Here is a 17,780-nt window from a genome sequence, read left to right on the forward strand (position 1 = left end):
TATTAAAAAGTTGCTGATTCCCAATACCAAGCAAAATTTTGGGAGTTTACAGAAACGAACACATTCAACGGAATGTAAATGCAATTTAAAGAAATAGTTATCTAATTGGACATTATTTGGACAGTGGAACTTGATTTACAAACCTCTATTTGCAAACCTTTTAATTTACAAACTTTTAGATCAAGCCGAATATGCCTGTGTACAAATTATGTCTCTATGTACGAACAAGTCATTTATTCAATCATTCACTTTTTGTGCCACCTGCAGGCAGAAAGCAGGGCGCAGCATTTTTGGGGAGGCGAAGTGACTTGCTGCCCAGTACACTACGAGTCACTTTTCAGCGCTTCAGCGTGTGTGCCTTTTCTTTGTTACTTTGTCTTTTAACAAGTTTTGTCTCATTTACTAACTCAATATGAATCTAAAAAAGACAACACACCAGCGTGAAAAGGAGGCAATCGCTGTGGCGTTAAAAAAATATACTATTTGCGAGGGGTACATTAATGGCGCTCACAAGTATGGAAAAATCAACGAAGCAGGCTTCCTACCAAGGCAAGACTGGACTTTAAAAAATATATATATATATTTTTTTAAACATGCCAAAGCAGACTTATTTCAACACGGAGGTGAAGAGCTACCTCATGTTCAGCTGTGCACCTTCCAAAGCGCGCGCGCACACACACACTCACAAAAACGACCCGTCCCCTCGATTTTTCTGTCTGCTCCTTCCTCGTCAGCTCCTCCTTTGATGTTAAAGTAAGTTGATTTTACTTTTAAATGTTTATTATTGTAGCAATATGGTTGATAAAGTTATGGATTTTTGTGATTTTTTGGTCGTTTGTGAGGGCACCAAAGGGACTTCTATGTGTGTGGTCGCGTTGGCAGAACAGCACATTCATTGTTTTTTTGGCTTGTTAATAAAGAGAAAATTGATCCATCAGCCCGTTATGTTTGTTTGATATACACTTAATATTGTGTTCAAAGTGTACAAAGCTTCACTAAAATATAGACTTTGGTAAGGAAGGAACCAATTATTCATATTTACATAGTTTCTTATGGAGAAATTTGCTTCCCTATTCGAACATTTCGATTTAAGAACCATAACTCCTAACAGTAGCTCCCTAGAATTCCTTCTAAGTCTATAACAAGATCTGAAAGCTCAGTTACAGCTCTTGTTATTACCAGATCTGTGTTATATGTGTTTTATGTTGCACGATTGCACCAAGAAAAATTCCTAGTTTGTGAACCCGTTCTCAAACAATGGCAATAAAGCGATTCTGATTCTGGTCTGATTCTGATTCTCAAGGACCAATTAAGTTCGTAAATCACGGTTCCACTATGCCTTTGTTACCACCGTCATAACCCCTCATTGGCAAATACTGTAGGTACAATTAACATAGACATGAATAAAAACACATTTACTGTCTAATATAATATGCGCTGCAACACAATGCACAATGTACCTCAATGTTTTTGGCTCTTTTGTAGTCCTCTTCAATGGTTTGCTGCTTACAGCTCTGACTCTTGAATCGTTGCTGCAGGTGTGCAGTTAAACAGCGCTCCTCATTCAATTGAGAGATGGCATGCCGCAGTTCCTCCTCAAGCTAGGTAAAAGAACCGAATGCAATCATCTCTTTACAACTGAGACTCACGACTTGTTCAATTGTAAAAGCTCTACCCAAGTCATAGGACACAGAGTCACACCTCCACTCACCTTCTCTTGATTGCCATGACACAACCTAATTATGTTAGATGCATTTTCTTCTCGTTGTTTTAATTGAAGTCTGTCAACAGAAAGAAAAGAACACTTCATTCAGGAAACAAACTCTTTGCATTAAACACATCCATCAAAACTGTCATATATGTTGCAAGGCACACAAGCCAACCATTTCTGTTGAAAGCTGATTAATATTAGCCGTTATCAACATAACCAAAATTAGTCATTGCATGTACAATTACACGTGAGTTTGGCCAGTTATTAAGAATGAGCAATAATAAAGGAATTGTTTTAACTGGTAGCAAGTATTTGACATTGTTTTTTTCTCCATTTGTGAATATATCAATACAGTGGAATCTTGATTTATAAACCCTTTATTTGCAAACTTTTCGATCGCGCCAAATATGCCTGTGTGCGAACCATGTCTCCGTGTACTATCACTTCATTCGTTTTGTTTCCCGCTGGCAGCCATTTCGTGCTTGCTCATATTGAAGAAACTAAGAAAGCCTGCTTTGTACTACAGCAAGTTTTTACCAAAATGTATATATTTCACAGCAAAGGAGAACTGTCTTGTTTAGCAGTGCCTCTTCCAAGCCCATTATTCATAGTTACACTGTTTGCTGTATATTGTATACACTTATCTAACACAAGCTCCATTTGTGCCTTTGAATATTTCTATTTATATATTTTATACTCTTAATAGAGTAGTAATTGTGTAGTATTTCTTGACAACAATGTTAATGATGTACCTAAAAAAATACATTGATGCATTTTGTTAGATACTGTAGTAATATCCTGTTGGATACTGACCTGCTTTTATTTTTAAGCTTACTCTGCACTACAGGAAGTTACTTAGTGCATGATTTAATGCTGCGTAACTAGACAGTAGTTATGTTTCTCTTGTGGTTACAAGATGCCTTGCGATAATTATGAAGTTGATAGTACTACACCATCCAACTTTTTAGTAATCAGAAGATAGTGAAAGTGGACTTGACGGGTTGTCAATGAGTAGGGATGATGTTCGAAACCGGTTCTCCCGATTGTTCGATAAGAAAAGAACCGATTCCCTGAATTCGAATCCCTTTTTGAGAAACGGGGCCCGTTATCAAAGCCACTATAGTAAAGAAAAAGATTTGGTTCTTTATTCGAATCCCTGGGAACGAATCCCGTGTCACAGGAAATGTCCTGTGGCAGGTCACAGGAAATGACGTAGCTCAGCCATTCGGCGGCAGATACAGAAGCAAAAACAACAATGGACCGGAAAAAACGCTCCAAGGCATGGCTTCACTTTACTAAGAAATTCGACGAGGAAACGGCTATCTGCAATTATTGCCAGGCTTCGCTTTCTTGTAAGGGGAGCAGTACAACAAACATGTTGAAACATGTTCAGGCCGTACATAACCTAAAGGTTAGAGAAACGTGTCGCGTCTTCGACACGTGGAGAAGCAGCGACACACATGACTAAGCACGCCCCTCTTCCTCTGCTTCAACCTGCAGTCCCAGTGATAGTGCCGGTGAGTAACTAACGTTAACTGTTGCCGGTTAATTTCCATATCTGCTCACTTGTAGCCTTTAGGCTAAAATAACGTTACCTCTTATGTCAACCAGGACTGCAGTAATGTTAGCTAGACTAACATTACCTAAGCATAGTCTGTGGCTAACGGTAACGTTAGCCTTTTTGCATGTGTCTGATAACGTTAACGGTATCTTGTAGCCTACACCGCTCCAGAGTTTGCAGGTCTGTCTAATAAACTAGTGCTTGCAAGATGTGAATTAAGATAATGTTAACGTTATCCTATTTCAGATGATGACATTCATGACAGCCAGAGTGACCAGGGCAGTGTTTGCTCTGTAGCACAGAGCGTTGACCCATTTACCATGGCGAGGTATAACGCAGAGAGCAGCAAGATGAGTGAGGAAGAGAGTAACAACATTAATCGCAAGCTAACGAGAATGATGGTGAAAAATCTCCTCTCCTCCCCTTCAACTTGAACACAGACGAATACAAGTAGGTTAATAATTGTATTTTGCTGACACGTAATGGAGCCAAAAGTAAACAACACCATTACTCTGAGATTTGTTTCAAATGTAAAGTGCTGTACAATACAAATGAATGCAGGATTTTCCCTGCATGTATTTTTCTTAGGTGGCCCAGTTAAATGGGCACTAACAGTCAATATTTATTTATTTTATGAAAAAATATTCTTGGGTAAAAACAGACAATATTTATTTATTTATTTTATTTTATTTTTTTCTTAAAAAATAAAAGTGAGCTTTTGTTGAACCAAGTATTGTGCTTTTTTTCCATATACAACAACCTATCTGGATTCGATAAGAATGGATAAGGAATCAGTTCGATAAGAGGATTCGATAATGGCACGAAATCGATAATTTCTTAACAAACATCATCCTTATCAATGAGACCGTCATAAGTGGGCTCCGCTGTACATTGAAAGAACCACGGGATGTGAATCCTTACCTTAGGTCGGCGATTTCACTTTGCATCTCCATTTCTTTATGCTCCATGACACATCTGTCATCTTTGACCTCCTCGAGTTGGTTCTTTAACTCGGCATTGTCGTTTTTCAGTTTGCTCACCACACCTGCACGGGAGCCATGAGGGTCTTTTGGCTTCAGAATGGGGTGCTTACTTTGTTGGCTCGCAATCTCATCCAGAATGAACTTTCTTGCGGGATCTGAGGAATCAGTTATGATATAAACAGGGTATAAAAACAGCCCCCCAAAAACCAGAACCCAAAGATCTTTGAATAAATCTGTTAATTTGATTTTTTCTTTTTCAGGGTATACAAATTGACTTTGTCCATGACATTTTGGAACAATGGGTTTATTTCTCCAACAAATCATACCTTGTAGTAAAAGTAAATGATAACTTTTAAAAAGTTTAAGTGTGATCATGCTTCGTCAAAACCTGAATTTTGGACTGTTTTCGGGAGTTCAGAGTATGGAATTGTACAAAATCTTCAATCTAAAATCCCAAAGAGGAATGTTTGGGTAATTGACAAATTTTCACGATATATGTAAGTCTGCCTCCAACACCACAGAACCCATTTGGAGCATATTTTGGAAAACTTTTATATAAATCGATTAAGATAACTGCAACTTCGGGGAATGATGGTACACGGAATTAAGTTTAAGGTTGGGAAATTTCATGAAATTTGTCGGACCATTGTAGGATTTAATAAAAACATTATGGGTTGTTTTTATGGGGTCACTCAGTATTTTGCCTTCAAGTTTCTGACAAATTAGAAAAAAAACAACAACAATGCAGCAACATTCCTCGGGATCCCAACCGGCAATCCCTGTCGGTAAGGAATCCAGATTTGGAGGCATAAGGGGCACACCTTTAGAGGTTGACACATGAAGATCACAGTCATCTGCTGTCAATGAAGACGACGAAGTAATCTCATCGAGCTCTTCGGAGATCTCAATATCCTCAGCGTGCTGAAAGTATAAATTACATTAAAAACAAACTGCAAAGGACTTAACTTTTAAACCAAATGACAGACAAAGCAAAAATATTTTTCATTGTTACCAGTTTTTTTTTCTTTTCTTTCGTCTGCCACCTGTTGCCAACAAACAAAAAAATATGTTCATGTAGTAACTAGAGCTCCTGTATCACAAGCACAAGCTCATCTAAGCACAAGGTGACTGTTTTAACGAGTAATATAGACGGCATTTCATCGACCACACAGAACCTATCAACACTTTTCTTCATTGAAGAATAGGGTTGCAAGATTTTGAAGAAAAAAAACAAAACTAATTGCGATATTTCTCTCCAAGACTGCAATTTTATTCAAGATTTTTTGTATTTTATACATAAAAATGCATGAAAACTGGGAAAAAACAAATGATGGAAGACATGTTACTTTTAGACTGTTGATCAACATATTTCTGTCTCAACATTAGAACAATATGCAATAATTACTTTCAAAAATATTTGGCTTTTTGCAGACAGATTTAGAGCTTTTGTTTACATCATGCTTTTAAACAGAATAAATATTCGATGAATCTATAGTGATCATAATGCAATGTAATCATAAAACAAACGAAAATGATATGAGCTTTTACTTCTCATTACTGTATTGTTTACCATTATACGGTCATTGGAAGGCAAATAATTTTGTTATCCTAAATTTATAAAAAATTTAAAATGGACTAATTTCTGTAAGCAAATATTTAATTTACATTTTGAACATCTTAAAGTGCATTTTTTTCCAGTTGGAAAAACAAGGTCGGACATGGTCTTTTTGTTTACTGCCATCATGTGATTACAGCATTCTCGCTTGTTTGTCCGTGTTGATGGGTTAATATTGCCCATCTAATTTGAAGCTGAACTATTACCACAATGGGACATTTGGCTTTGTAAACATATTTTTTTTCCTTCCAATTTTTGTTACTTTGCAGCGAGTCGCGAGTAGGGAGGCTCCCAGAGTCTGCTTCCTGTGTGTCTGTGTGTAAAGCTGGCATCCGCTCTACTCCCACCGAGACAAATATTGGGAATGACAGAAAAGAGGGCTCACTGCGTTCATTTAAATATACTGTTACATAAACACGCTCAGATGCTGAGAGCGATGCACAGAGACCTCTTTCTCCTTGTTTGAAGCGAGAAACTAACGTGAGGCACAACAATTCTAATTGGGGAACTTGTCTGTCACTCAAATGCCGGTGACAGCAGAGAGAAATTTTTTTTGCCTCTTGCGGTTATGTAATCGCACTACTTCAAACCTCAATGTCGATTAATCGTGCGCCCTGTTGAAGAACCAATCCTGCACTAGCGCCATAGGAGGCCATAACTTGACCGACTTGCAGCATATATACCTTCCTTCGTCATCCGACATGTCACTTAAAGTGCTGTCATCATTCAGACGGAGCACTTTGACGTTCCTCTGGGGGCTTTTGGTTGAGAGGGACTTGGAAACCGCCGTTAGCTGTGAGGGTTTCTCAACAACAAGATCGTCAGCTCTGTTGATGCTGGAGGTTCGATGACGTGAGGGGGATTCCACCGGTGGCTTGCTACTGCAACTACACGACAGAAGTCAAGATTATGCCCCACTCACTTCCCCAGGGCAAACAAATCAAAAACGAAAATTTTAAGTAAAATCCATGACTTTATACATTAATGCAGCTGCTAGACTTTTGACTACGACAATAAAGTTTGATCATATTACGCCTCTACTGGCCCACCTGCACTGGCTTCAAGTACAATTTTAAGGTTTTATTACTAGCGTACAAAATACTAAACGGTTAAGCACAATTTTATCTTGCGGATCGTACTACACCCAATGTGTTCCATCCTGAAAGTGACCCTCAGAGATCAAACAAAGTCTGTAGGCTCTACACCAGTATTCCTTAACCATAGGTTCATTGTTAAACCACCAAAAAATTCTGTTCCTCAGCTTTGGTCCTGGGCCGCAGTGGTACTCAGTTGTAATACAATTTTCCACCACTTGTGGCAGTAATGACGATATAAAACAAACAGAAGAAGTCCATCCATCCATCTTCTTCCGCTTATCCGAGGTCAGGTCGCGGGGGCAGCAGCCTAAGCAGGGAAGCCCAGACTTCCCTCTCCCCAGCCACTTCGTCCAGCTCCTCCCGGGGGATCCCGAGGCGTTCCCAGGCCAGCCGGGAGACATAGTCTTCCCAACGTGTCCTGGGTCTTCCCCGTGGCCTCCTACCGGTCGGACGTGCCCGAAACACCTCCCGAGGGAGGAGTTCGGGTGAAATCCTGACCAGATGCCCGAACCACCTTATCTGGCTCCTCACGATGTGGAGGAGCAGCGTCTTTACTTTGAGCTCCTCCCGGATGACAGAGCTTCTCACCCTATCTCTAAGGAAGAGCCCCGCCACCCGGCGGAAGCTCATTTCGGCCGCTTGTACCCGTGATCTTGTCCTTTCGGTCATAACCCAAAGCTCATGACCATAGGCGAGGATGGGAACGTAGATCGACTGGTAAATTGAGAGCTTTGCCTTCCGGCTCAGCTCCTTCTTCACCACAACGGATCGATACAGCGTCCGCATTACTGAAGACACCGCACCTCCGCCTGTCGATCTCACGATCCACTCTTCCCTCACTCGTGAACAAGACTCCGAGGTACTTGAACTCCTCCCCAACCCGGAGATGGCACTCCACCTTTTTCCGGGCGAGAACCATGGACTCGGACATGGAGGTGCTGATTCTCATCCCAGTCGCTTCACACTCGGCTGCGAACCGATCCAGTGAGAGCTGAAGATCTTAGCCAGATGCAACCACCAGAACCACATCATCTGCAAAAAGCAGAGACCTAATCCTGCAGCCACCAAACCAGATACCCTCAACGCCCTGACTGTGCGTAGAAATTCTGTCCATAAAAGTTATGAACAGAATTGGTAACAAAGGGCAGCCTTGGCGTAGTCTAATCCTCACTGGAAACGGGTCCGACTTACTGCCGGCATTGCGGACCAAGCTCTGACACTGATCATCCAGGGAGCGGACCGCCACAATCAGACAGTCCGTTACCCCATACTCTCTGAGCACTCCGCACAGAGTACACGGTCAAATGCCTTCTCCAAGTCCACAAAGCACATGTAGACTGGTTGGGCAAACTCCCATTCACCCTCAAGGACCCTGCCGAGAGTATAGAGCTGGTCCACAGTTCCACGACCAGGACGAAAACCACACTGTTCCTCCTGAATCCAAGGTTCGACTATCCGGCGTAGCCTCCTCTCCAGTACACCTGAATAGACCTTACCGGGAAGGCTGAGGAGTGTGATCCCACGATAGTTGGAACACACCCTCCTGTTCCCCTTCCTAAAGAGAGGAACCACCACCCCGGTCTGCCAATCCAGAGGTACGGCCCGCGATGTCCACGCAATGTTGCAGAGTCTTGTCAACCAAGACAGCCCCACAGCATCCAGAGCCTTAAGGAACTCTGGGCGGATCTCATCCATCCCCAGGGCCTTGCCACCGAGGAGCTTTTTAACTACCTCAGCCCCAGAAATAGGAGAGCCCACCACAGATTCCCCAGGACCACATCATCTGCAAAAAGCAGAGACCTAATCCTGCAGCCACCAAACCAGATACCCTCAACGCCCTGACTGCACGTAGAAATTCTGTCCATAAAAGTTATGAACAGAATCGGTGACAAAGGGCAGCCTTGGCGGAGTCTAACCCTCACTGGAAACGGGTCCGACTTACTGCCGGCAATGCGGACCAAGCTCTGACACTGATCATCCAGGGAGCGGACCGCCACAATCAGACAGTCCGTTACCCCATACTCTCTGAGCACTCCGCACAGAGTACACGGTCAAATGCCTTCTCCAAGTCCACAAAGCACATGTAGACTGGTTGGGCAAACTCCCATTCACCCTCAAGGACCCTGCCGAGAGTATAGAGCTGGTCCACAGTTCCACGACCAGGACGAAAACCACACTGTTCCTCCTGAATCCGAGGTTCGACTATCCGGCGTAGCCTCCTCTCCAGTACACCTGAATAGACCTTACCGGGAAGGCTGAGGAGTGTGATCCCACGATAGTTGGAACACACCCTCCTGTTCCCATTCTTAAAGAGAGGAACCACCACCCCGGTCTGTCTGCCAATCCAGAGGTACCGGCCCCGATGTCCACGCAATGTTGCAGAGTCTTGTCAACCAAGACAGCTCCACAGCATCCAGAGCCTTAAGGAACTCCGGGCGGGTCTCATTCATCCCCGGGGCCTTGCCACTGAGGAGCTTTTTAACTACCTCAGCCCAAGAAATAGGAGAGCCCACCACAGATTCCCCAGATACTGCTTTCTCATAGGAATATGTGTTGGTGGGATTGAGGAGGTCTTCGAAGTATTCTCTCCACCGATCCACAACAGCCGCAGTAGAGGTCAGCAGCACACCATCCTCACCATACACGGTGTTGACAGTGCACTGCTTCCCCCCCTTAGGCGGCGGATGGTGGACCAGAATAGCTTCGAAGCCGTCCGGAAGTCGTTTTCCATGGCTTCCCCAAACTTCTCCCATGTCCAAGTTTTTTCCTCCGCGACCGCTGAAGCCGCACTTCGCTTGTCCTGTCGGTACCTGTCCACTGCCTCTGGAGTACCATGAGCCAAAAGGACCCGATAGGACTCTTCAGCTTGACGGCATCCCTCACCGCTTGTGTCCACCAGCGGGTTCTAGGATTACCGCCACGACAGGCACCAACCACCTTGCGCCCACAGCTCTAATCAGCCGCCTCGACAATAGAGGCACGTAACATGGTCCACTCGGACTCAATATCTAGTGCCTCCCTCGTGACATGTTCAAAGTTCTTCTGGAGGTGGGAATTGAAACTCTCTCTGACAGGAGACTCTGCTAGACGTTCCCAGCAGACCCTCACAATGCCTTTGGGCCTACCAGGTCTGTCCGGCATCCTGCCCCACCATCGCAGCCAACTCACCACCAGGTGGTGATCGGTAGAAAGCTCCGCCCCTCTCTTCACCCGAGTGTTCAAAACATGAGACCGCAAATCCGATGACACAACTACAAAGTCGATCATGGAACTGCAGCCTAGGGTGTCCTGGTGTCAAGTGCACATATGGACACCTTTATGTTTGAACATGGTGTTTGTTATGGACAATCCGTGACGACCACAAAAGTCCAATAACAAAACACCACTCGGGTTCAGATCCGGGCGGCCATTCTTCCCAATCACGCCTCTCCAGGTTTCACTGTCGTTGCCAACATGAGCGTTGAAGTCCCCCAGGAGAACGAGGGAATCACCCGGAGGAGCACTCTCCAGTACTCCCTCGAGTGAATCCAAAAAGGGTGGGTACTCTGAGCTGCCGTTTGGCGCGCAAGCCCAAATAACAGTCAGGACCCGTCCCCGGGTGGTGAGCCCATTGGAGGGGGGACCCACGTTGCCTCTTCGGCCTGTTCCCCATGGGAACAGGCCCGGCCACCAGGCGCTCGCCATCGTGCCCCACCTCCGGGCCTGGCTCCAGAGAGGGGCCCCGGTGACCCACGTCCGGGCGAGGGAAATCTGGGTCCTTCGTTTGTATTCTTCAACAGAAGTCTGGAGCTAGTCATTGGGAAGTTCCTTAAGCGCAAAAATTATGACTTAAGTGGTGAATTTGTATTCTCACTTGCACTACAAAAATGTTCAGTTTATATATTATTACTACATATTATATATATTTTTTTAAATATGTATTTATTTTAGCATTGCATAGTTTTGCCCTATATTTGTTTAGTATTTGTTTTCTTTATCAGCCTGACCTAAGCCTTGATGATAATCGTCGTGATTAACACATGGCTTCATATCATTTGACAAGGTTTATCCTGCTAACTGCAAGTATGTAAGATTTACTGTATTTGTTGAATATGATTAAAATCAAGAGTAAGCTGACTAATTCAGTGGTAATATTTAAGTGGGCCCCGGGGCCTTCTGTAGTGGAGAATTTGAGCCCTGAAGTCAAAAGGTTAAGAACCCCTGCGCAAAAGCACTGGTGTCAAATTCAAGATCCGCAGGCCAGATCAAATCTGTGAATTCCTAAAAATAATGTCCGTACTTCATCTTTCTTACTAAATGTATGTTTCCGTTTTGACAGAAAAAAATGTAACGCATGAAATAGCATATGTTTAAACTTATAATATTATCTGGGGGGTGTTTTGCGAGAAGAAGTGCATGTCAAATGTAAACTAGTAAATGACAAGGCGCTTTATATTAAATTTTACCCCACATGTAATCCTAGACAAGTCATGCTGTCACTTATTAGAATATTAAAGTACATTTCTCCTACGACTTCCGGTGGCCCTTGTGGCATGCCTGATTAGTACATGAACTTCAAAGCAGAAGGTTGTGAGTTGAAATCCACGTCGGAGTTGTAGTAAAGTTGCCAAACGTATGTTTTAATTATGTTAAAATTGCTAAAATATATTTAACTTCAGCATAGTATTTTTAAAAAGTGGATTTTTCATTGTGTTGATTTCAGCCTTTCAAAGCTCCTCTTGGACTACCATTTTTTGACCTTGGTATTTGTCAACTCCTGGTTACAACCCTGCATATGTGTTCTTGTTTTACATAGGGATTGTAATTGATAGGCAAAATAAAATAAAAAATATGCAGCTCCCCTTTAAGAATTCTTCATGTTCATGCACACTGATGCGAAGACTCTTATTTTGAAAACAGTCTACTTTGAAATCATAATTTCCACTTGTTTCTACATTCCTTCAGACTAGTCCAATGTCTTAAGAGATATACACATTATATGAAGCATTAATGGCTTCTTGTAAGTGTGTGGTGTTTGGATATCACTATAGTCAGAATAATAGCTGTGTTTATTTAACAACTAGCATCTGACCGCTAAACAAATTTGTTATGCATACGCTGATATAAAGACTGCAGTTTGAATTGACACTTGCAAGTATATTTATTGCTATTGTTTGTATTAGTGTTAGGTTTATTTATATTCTTATAAGATCCAGACATTGAATGAATTTAATCAGAATTATAGTAAGATATTATAACTTGTGTATTTTAGATATTATAGGACTAACAAGTAATCTATCAGTTTAATCGAGTAATTTGATAAAACACATTTTAAAGCCCTGATGCGTGATTAAGGAAAATGCTTTTAAATAAAACAGCTTTTTTTCTGTTTGCCATGACCATCAATAATACAAAATATGTGCATTAATAAAAATTAACTATTAAAGAAATTAATTAGAAAAAAAACCAAACACATAACCACTCTCATGTGCGCCCTAATGTGCGCTTTAATGCAGTGGCTGTGCGGAAACTATGTCCATGTATCTCAAGTTCCGGGCACGTTTGACTTTTATTTATTACACTCATTAAAGGCTGTAATTACCTTATCTAAAATATTCCTATTTGCAACTCATTTTTGGAAATAATGCACATTTTGGGTGTTTCCCATAATAAATAATGTTTTTTTTGTTTTTAACCAAAAAAAAGAAGTTTAAAACATAAAAAAATATTCCATATATATATAAAAGTGATGTCTATAGATACGTCTGAAGCTGTTGAAGAATTTAAAGCATCGAAAGTTGAAAAAAATGAATTATTTAGAACACTTTTTTGAGCATGTGCGTTTTCTGGCTAAGGAGGTATAAGTGCGACGTTTTTTTTGTGTGTTTTTGTTTTGTTTTTGTCTTTTAGAAAAAAATGTCATTGTTCAAAAATAAGGCATCAAAATCAGTGTTATTATGAATTATTGACCTATTAAATGCTTTAAAAACATCATCCAAAATATTCCACTTTGCAACTCGTTTTTGGAATTATTGCATATTTCGTGCTATCCCCATAATAAAAAATGTTGTTCATTGTTATTTTTTACAAAAAGTCCATACAACATAAGTGTTGAAAGTTTATTATATGACTTAGTTATAACACCTTTTTAAGTGCATCTGTTTTTTTTGGCTAAGGACGAATAGTGTCAGTTTTTGGAAAAAACTGTCATTGTTCCAAAAATAAGGCATCAAATTCAGTGTTGTTATGAATTGTTTACCTATTAAGTATTTTACGTTGCATCTTGTTTTAGGAAATATTGCATATTCTGCGTTTTTACTCACACTAAAAATGTTGGTTTTGGTTTTTCAAAGAGCATAAAACATAAAATAAGATTACAAATATATAACAACTTCCTATCTATGAATAGGTCAGAAGCTGTTAAAGAATGTAAAGTGTTGAAAGTAATATAAAAAAAAAAAGACTTACATATAACACTTTTTGGAGCGCGTTATTTTTCGTCGCTTAGGAAGCTTAACGTAGTTTGAAATTAAGTAAACTGTGTTAAATGATTAATCGAAGCAACAAAATAGAAATCAAGATTATTTCTAACCAAATTAATCAAAATATTCCGCAACCTCAAAAGTACAGTGTGTTCTTACTTATTTTAGAGTAATCCTGCTAATTAGCCAACAGCAATGAAAACCTCAAAGCGTACCTTGTCGAAGCAGAGACGCCCCGAGAGACATCTGGTGATTTGCGGCTGGTTGGACTCTTCTCACGCTTCTCAAGTTTGTCATGTTTCTCAAGTTTAAGTCCCTCTGCTGCTCTTCCACCCGTGTCACAGAAAGAACTGGCCTTTTTCATTGAAACAGTCTCAACAGCCCCTTGGGCAACCCGTGACCACTGCAAGAGAAGCAAGTCTGGGTTAATTGTCTTGTCTCTTTTCAACATAAATGACTTAATTAGTGTTACTAAGTCATGCAAATAAATCATCTCTGAATTAGGGCTGGGCGATATATCGAATATACTCGATATATCGCGGGTTTGTCTCTGTGCGATATAAAAAATGACTATATTGTGATATTCGAGTATACGTTCACACGCAGTTGCTTTTAGCTGCGGGCATTACACTACAGGTTCTTCTCACTCTTTCTTGTCTCTCTATCTCAGAGACATAAAACAAGCCCACCTTGTTACATATGTCACGTACTGTCACGCGTGCAACGTCATACGCCCTCGCGGAGCAGACAGGTAGCGGCATGTAACATTAGCTGTGATGCTAGCGGAGCGGTGCGAGTGGTAATACGAGAGAAAGAAGGTGCGAACCGTGTACCGTTGCATCCCTATTATTTACGACCACAGTATCTTTTAACAGACATTTCAGTCATGTTTACTCCAGGTAATATATGCTTACATTTTGTTTGTATCTACGATTGTGTTTACTAGATGTGCAACAGTACAGGTAACCCACGCTACGGTCTATACCTCGGTTTTAGGGCCCCGGCTTTTCTAATTAGTCGGTACATTTTGGGGGAGTAAAGACAAATTTTTTCCTTCTCAAAGTTATTTTGTTTTTTTTTCTTGTCATAAACATTCTGAAGTAAACAAAGTAGCATTAGTGTACTGAATACTGTAAGACTTTAATTTAAAGTAACATTTACTAAACAACACTTTCTAATGGTAAATTATTATTTGTGTTCTTTGATTACTCGTGTACATCAGTGCTTCTCACCAGTGTTTGGCAAACAGCAAGATTGTGGATTTTTTTTAAAACTCAAATTCTGTAGTTTATATTTCAATCAATCAATGTTTATTCATATAGCCCTAAATCACAAGAAAAGGTACTGTAAAATAAAGTGTACCAACAAATACATATTTCAGGAACAAAATGTTTTTTATCCACAAACTCAAAATTGATTTTAACAAAAAGTGTCTACAGAGTTTTTTAGTACATGTTAAATCAGAGGAGTTTAATTTTTGCAGACACATAAACAAAAAGTCTGATTAAAAATATTTAGATATAAAAATGCCTTTTTCTGATTAAATTAAAGGGTTTGTTTATTCTCCCAGTCAAGACCAATACAGCAGTTTAGTCACAAAGACGTTCTGTGCCTGCCTGCAAGTTTGCATTCAGGGCAAGATTACTGATGAGCTGCAGCATATAGTGAAACTAAATTCTGTCACTAAAGATGCTGTCCTTCTAAAGGTTGTGTTTCAACTTCTATGCAAGTGTTAATCATAGCTTTTTATTTTATTTTTCTGGGCACCACTTTCAGCTGTGTAAAAGAGGAAGAGGCACAACGCTGATTGAATATTAATTACATCATGACGAGCCGAAGTTTGCGACGGTGGAACGGGATGTCGCACCTACACACGGACACAAACACGCAAATGTACAAAAGCACACACACACTCAGGATCACGGTCAATAAAGGCGCAATGTTCCGTGCAGGATCATACCAAGCATTGTTGCTTCCCTACTGTTTACTACTGCTGTAACATCATCAAACAGACATTTTTGGCATATTTGATCGAGGTGAAAATGCTAACAGCTGATCACAGTGACCAAACTCAAATTAATGGCGATCATCCATTACGATCATATAATGGCCCAGCCCTATACTCAACATTTGTGTTTTAAGAGATGTCATTAAGATTAGTACACAAGCATGAAAACAAGTGGAATTACCAAAATGCGAACATGGCATTGCAGAGGGCCTTCCAGCGACAAAAATAAAGGTTTTACAAATTAAAAGACTTAAACAGTTTTGCTTGTTTAGACAGATTTTCACAGCTATCTATCATCAGGGCAAACAAACACATTAACGTGTTCTAAGTGATCTCACTGGACAATATGTGCACTATGCATAAATCTAATAGTTTAATAAATAGAATGCACTGTTCAATACATTACAACTTGATCATCACACAGGTTGAATAGAGGTCAACTGGCGGACACTGAAGGGGGTCGCAAACATACAAAAAAAAATCTCATGTATATGATTTGTGACAGTCAACCTAAATTTGGAATATTTTTTTAATTGGCCAATGGCAGAACCTTTCAGACTTCTGCTTAAGAGGATCTGATGTACTGTAAGTGATAGAGAAAACTACAAATCCTAAAAGATTTGATACAAAGCTATGATGTCATCGTAATGATGTCATGGCTTTACTTAAGAAACAGTGCCCACATCGCTTGAGTGGGTATAACACTTGAGTAAAGTCATGTCCAACACAAGCAGTGTTAGCAAATGTACAATTAGGGATGAGTACCGCGCACAATTAAACTGATACAATACCAACTCCCGGTACATGGAAATCAATGCTAATACTCAATGTCACTAATTTCCGAACTTTTGTGTGTGTTAACTAGTTTTTAATGATTGTTTTTGATGATAAAATCTTTTTTTTTTTGCAACATTTAAAAATGAGCTGATATAACTGCTGTCCAGTTCTTTATCTTGTTTAATTATCACCTTTCTGAGTCTCATTTGCAAGTATGACATTAAGTTGCAATTAAAGTTGCAAGTCCAAGATGTTAGATGGCAGTAGTGTATAATTTATAGTGTGTTGGCTAGTCAGTTCAGTCTTTGCTGAATCTTTTTTGCACCCTAAAAAGTGTTAATACTGTAAGTATTGTACTTATTACGTACCAGCTTTTTGATTGTGACATGCATTTTTGTTGTAGTTTTTGTTAACAAATTTGGAGGCGTTGAAATTGCCATCTAAAATTGCTAATGCTAATCAGTAGCAAGCAAATGTATATTAGCAACAAGCCAGGGCATTTTAGGAAAACTGGAGCCTTACTTGGCCAAATGTTGAAGCGTTTTTGAGTCAGTTGCTTTGTTGGCATTAAAAATTGCCACATTACCTTGATGTAGTTTGGCTGAGTAGCTGTCAGTGATACTGGAGTGTTTGCCAAGTGCCAAAGTGCGAAGAACCAGCTAAGTCAGGAACCAAGTGTGATGTCACGCGTAACCCTGCTAGTGAACATGGCACCGTTGGATTTTATGTGAATCGGTGTAGTCGTACAGCCAGGATTCGGTCGGTGTCAAACAAAGTACCGGATTCGACACCCATCCCTATGTACAATAATTGTCATATTTGTACAATAATTTCTCCCTCCGTACATCAATAATTACCCAAATAAATGAAAGTTTGACCCCCATCAATACTTGGCTATTAGTAAACAGAAATAGGATACATCCCATTCACATCCAAGTGGGGGAACTAACAGTTGTTTGTTAAAAGGTAAAGCTTCATTACAAACTACACTATACAAGGTCTGTTGTAATAGTTCACTATAGCAAAGGGTCCTGACAAACGTCAAATTGGGTATGTACGATAGTTATCCTCAAAATATGATGATTTTAAGTCCTCAAAATATAATACGTTTAATGTTCTGGTATGATAATTTGCCATTTCCCATCTGGCAAAACTGAACAGAATTTAAATATCAACATAAGTAATGGCAAAACATTATTTCTTACCCTTTGTCTGGCTGCTAGATTTGCAAATGGCGTGTTTGTAGGGGAGCCTGAGAAGAGACAGTGTCTTTACACAGGACAGAAAAGGACATGTGCATATGAGTAGACTTGTTTAGAAATGGTCAGTGAGTTTTACCTGCTTTAAACACTCCCTTACGATGCTGGTTGTCACCTTTGAATTCATAGCTTGACCCAGGTAAAATGTCATCTGATTCTGCAGGAAAACATTTCACCAACAGAAAAATCATTACAGAAATAACCATTAAAAAAAAGATTTACAGGGACATACGTTATTTGGGATAAAAAAAATTCCAGATTTTTGGGACCTCTGATTACAAATACAAGCTCACTAAAATGAGCACACA

At 40.3% G+C, this 17,780-nt stretch overlaps 1 protein-coding gene across 4 annotated transcripts in view; it reads right to left on the minus strand.

The window, feature by feature from the left end:
* Window positions 1–17,780, minus strand: part of LOC133572141 (ankyrin repeat domain-containing protein 26-like) — a 59,709-nt gene that overhangs the window by 16,356 nt on the left and 25,573 nt on the right. For all 4 annotated transcript variants that reach the window (XR_009810493.2, XM_061924875.1, XM_061924876.2 and 1 more), the window contains exons 12-20: window positions 17,552–17,629; window positions 17,419–17,465; window positions 13,644–13,831; window positions 6,554–6,757; window positions 5,268–5,298; window positions 5,077–5,176; window positions 4,194–4,410; window positions 1,712–1,781; window positions 1,461–1,601 (exon numbers count right to left, since the gene is read on the minus strand). Coding sequence is in view for 3 of the 4 variants with exons in the window: in XM_061924875.1 (XP_061780859.1) it covers window positions 1,461–1,601; window positions 1,712–1,781; window positions 4,194–4,410; window positions 5,077–5,176; window positions 5,268–5,298; window positions 6,554–6,757; window positions 13,644–13,831; window positions 17,419–17,465; window positions 17,552–17,629 (1,076 nt within the window). In the remaining variant the exon portion in view is untranslated. The remainder of the gene's footprint in view (window positions 1–1,460; window positions 1,602–1,711; window positions 1,782–4,193; window positions 4,411–5,076; window positions 5,177–5,267; window positions 5,299–6,553; window positions 6,758–13,643; window positions 13,832–17,418; window positions 17,466–17,551; window positions 17,630–17,780) is intronic.

Source organism: Nerophis lumbriciformis, linkage group LG29 (genome assembly GCF_033978685.3).
Source record: "Nerophis lumbriciformis linkage group LG29, RoL_Nlum_v2.1, whole genome shotgun sequence".
Taxonomy (NCBI): domain Eukaryota; kingdom Metazoa; phylum Chordata; class Actinopteri; order Syngnathiformes; family Syngnathidae; genus Nerophis; species Nerophis lumbriciformis.